The 1,871-nt window shown below is 47.6% G+C and overlaps 1 protein-coding gene across 1 annotated transcript in view; it reads left to right on the top strand.

The window, feature by feature from the left end:
- Positions 1-1,871, top strand: part of STARD9 (StAR related lipid transfer domain containing 9) — a 119,158-nt gene that overhangs the window by 95,994 nt on the left and 21,293 nt on the right. Inside the window, exons 21-22 of the mRNA XM_027775789.1 lie at positions 1,135-1,325; positions 1,828-1,871. The exon at positions 1,828-1,871 is cut by the window's right edge and continues 473 nt beyond it. Of these exons, the coding sequence (XP_027631590.1) occupies positions 1,135-1,325; positions 1,828-1,871 (235 nt within the window). The remainder of the gene's footprint in view (positions 1-1,134; positions 1,326-1,827) is intronic.

Below are 1,871 nucleotides of genomic sequence, written 5' to 3'. Positions count from 1 at the left end.
CCCTCCAGGCCTCGAATCACAGTCGACTACATAGGAGTCCAACGACATAGCCGTTACGCTAACTGCTAGTCCCAATAAAATAATTCTTTATCTCTTCTCTGGATTAGCTGCCTTATTTACCAACAGGTCACAGACAATTTCTATTTTAGAGAATGGAATGCAGTAGCAACTTCTGAACATACAGGAAAGAGTTTCCATTTTGTTTGTGGAGCTTCTGCTGTACTCAGTGTTTCCAGTCCACTTTTGTGTGTGTGTGGGCTTGCACATGTGCATGCATGTGTGCACGCATGCTAAAGGGCGTGTATACTTGGGAGAGAGAGAAAGAAAGAAGGTGAGAAAACACCCCCTCAAGAGGATGGCCATACCATGGTCCCTTCTCCATTCTCCTCTGAGGATTTTGAGCACACATGCACGCATGCATGCCCAGCGTGTTTTTCAAGCTGCTGAGCCAGGACTCGAACCATGCAGTCAGCAATGTTGGATCCAACTGCCTTAACCCCCATGCTACCAGCTGGTCCCTCCAGCACACCTTTTTAGAAAGCTTATGTCTTCCATGAGTGAGAAAGAGAGACAGAGATGGCACCCCTAGCAGGGTCCTGATACTGTGATCCACCTTCAGCTTAGCCAGTACCCCGATAATGGGCACATACATGCCCAGAGCACTTAAGGATGTCTCCAGATGCAAACCCAGAACGTTCCCATGTGTGTCATCCTCACAGAACATTGTGTTTTTTGCAGTGCTATTTTCTAGCCCCTCCAGCATGTGTTAAACAGACACCCTGGTTTTTTTTTAAAGAGCAGAGCTGCTTGATTTAACTAAAATGTTTTTGTGTCTTTTTTTAAACATCTGCTTTACTTTCTTGGTGATTTTCCTTAACCAAAATAAATTTGTGTTTATGCTAAATTCAACAACTCTAAGAATATACGTCTAATAACTGTTCTCCTTGTAAGCACTGTGACATCACTAGCTGCCTATGACACCATGCCTGTTTGTCCAAACTTACCAGGGGTCCAAAGCCCTCTCCATCCTGTTGAGTTCAGGGGGGCTCACAGAGGGGCTTAGACTGCCACCAATTTGTCGTGGGTTTGGTTTGTATTTCCCCTTGGGTAACCCTGATCTCTCTTCTGTGACAGGAGAGTGCTGGAAGGGCAGTGTGATGAGGACCACCAGCCGCCAAGGGTTGGAGAGACGTCCCACAGGGCCCAGATTCAACAGCAGCAGTGCTTCGTGGATGATTTGAGGCAACAAATTCTTGCAGGACAGATTAGAGCTGAGAAGGAACTGGAATTTGACCAGGCTTGCATCAGCCAGCAGATCAAAGACAGTAGGTTCCCACCATTTATGGTGTCTGCCTCACCTCATTTTCATTTTCATGCTTTCCCAGCCTTCTGTATTCTCTCCTTTTTTTTTTTTCATTGTGATATGATGGAATCTTTGAGATTAAGTGTTCTCTCCCTTCTTTTAGAGACCAGACACTCTTACATAGGGGCTGGAAGCAAGAATAAGAAAGCTAATGTCCATAGTGCCCCTCAGAATGCTGGGCCTTCTGCTCATACCTCCCCACCATTGCATTTGTTCATGCCTCACTGCCTGTCCTGTCATGTACCCACTGTGTTCTGAGACTGAAGGTCTTCATTCCTTTACCCTGTGGTAAGGGAGTCCTGTATCCCTGCCCGGAGGGCCCTGCGGCCCTCATCCTGCCACATCAGCCTGGTCAGTCCTTTCTCTCTGCACACGTCCAGCTGTGGTTGGAGGTGTCTGAGTCCAGGCAGCCACCAGCAGGGAGGAAGATGTTGACCTGTTCTCTCGGTGTTTTTGGTTCCCAGACCAGCAGTGGCTGCTCAGGGAAGAGACCTGGCTGGCCAGCTTA

Source organism: Tupaia chinensis, unplaced genomic scaffold (genome assembly GCF_000334495.1).
Source record: "Tupaia chinensis unplaced genomic scaffold, TupChi_1.0 Scaffold000605_1, whole genome shotgun sequence".
NCBI classification, from domain to species: Eukaryota; Metazoa; Chordata; class Mammalia; order Scandentia; family Tupaiidae; genus Tupaia; species Tupaia belangeri.
This window is presented reverse-complemented; position numbering and strand designations above follow the sequence as displayed.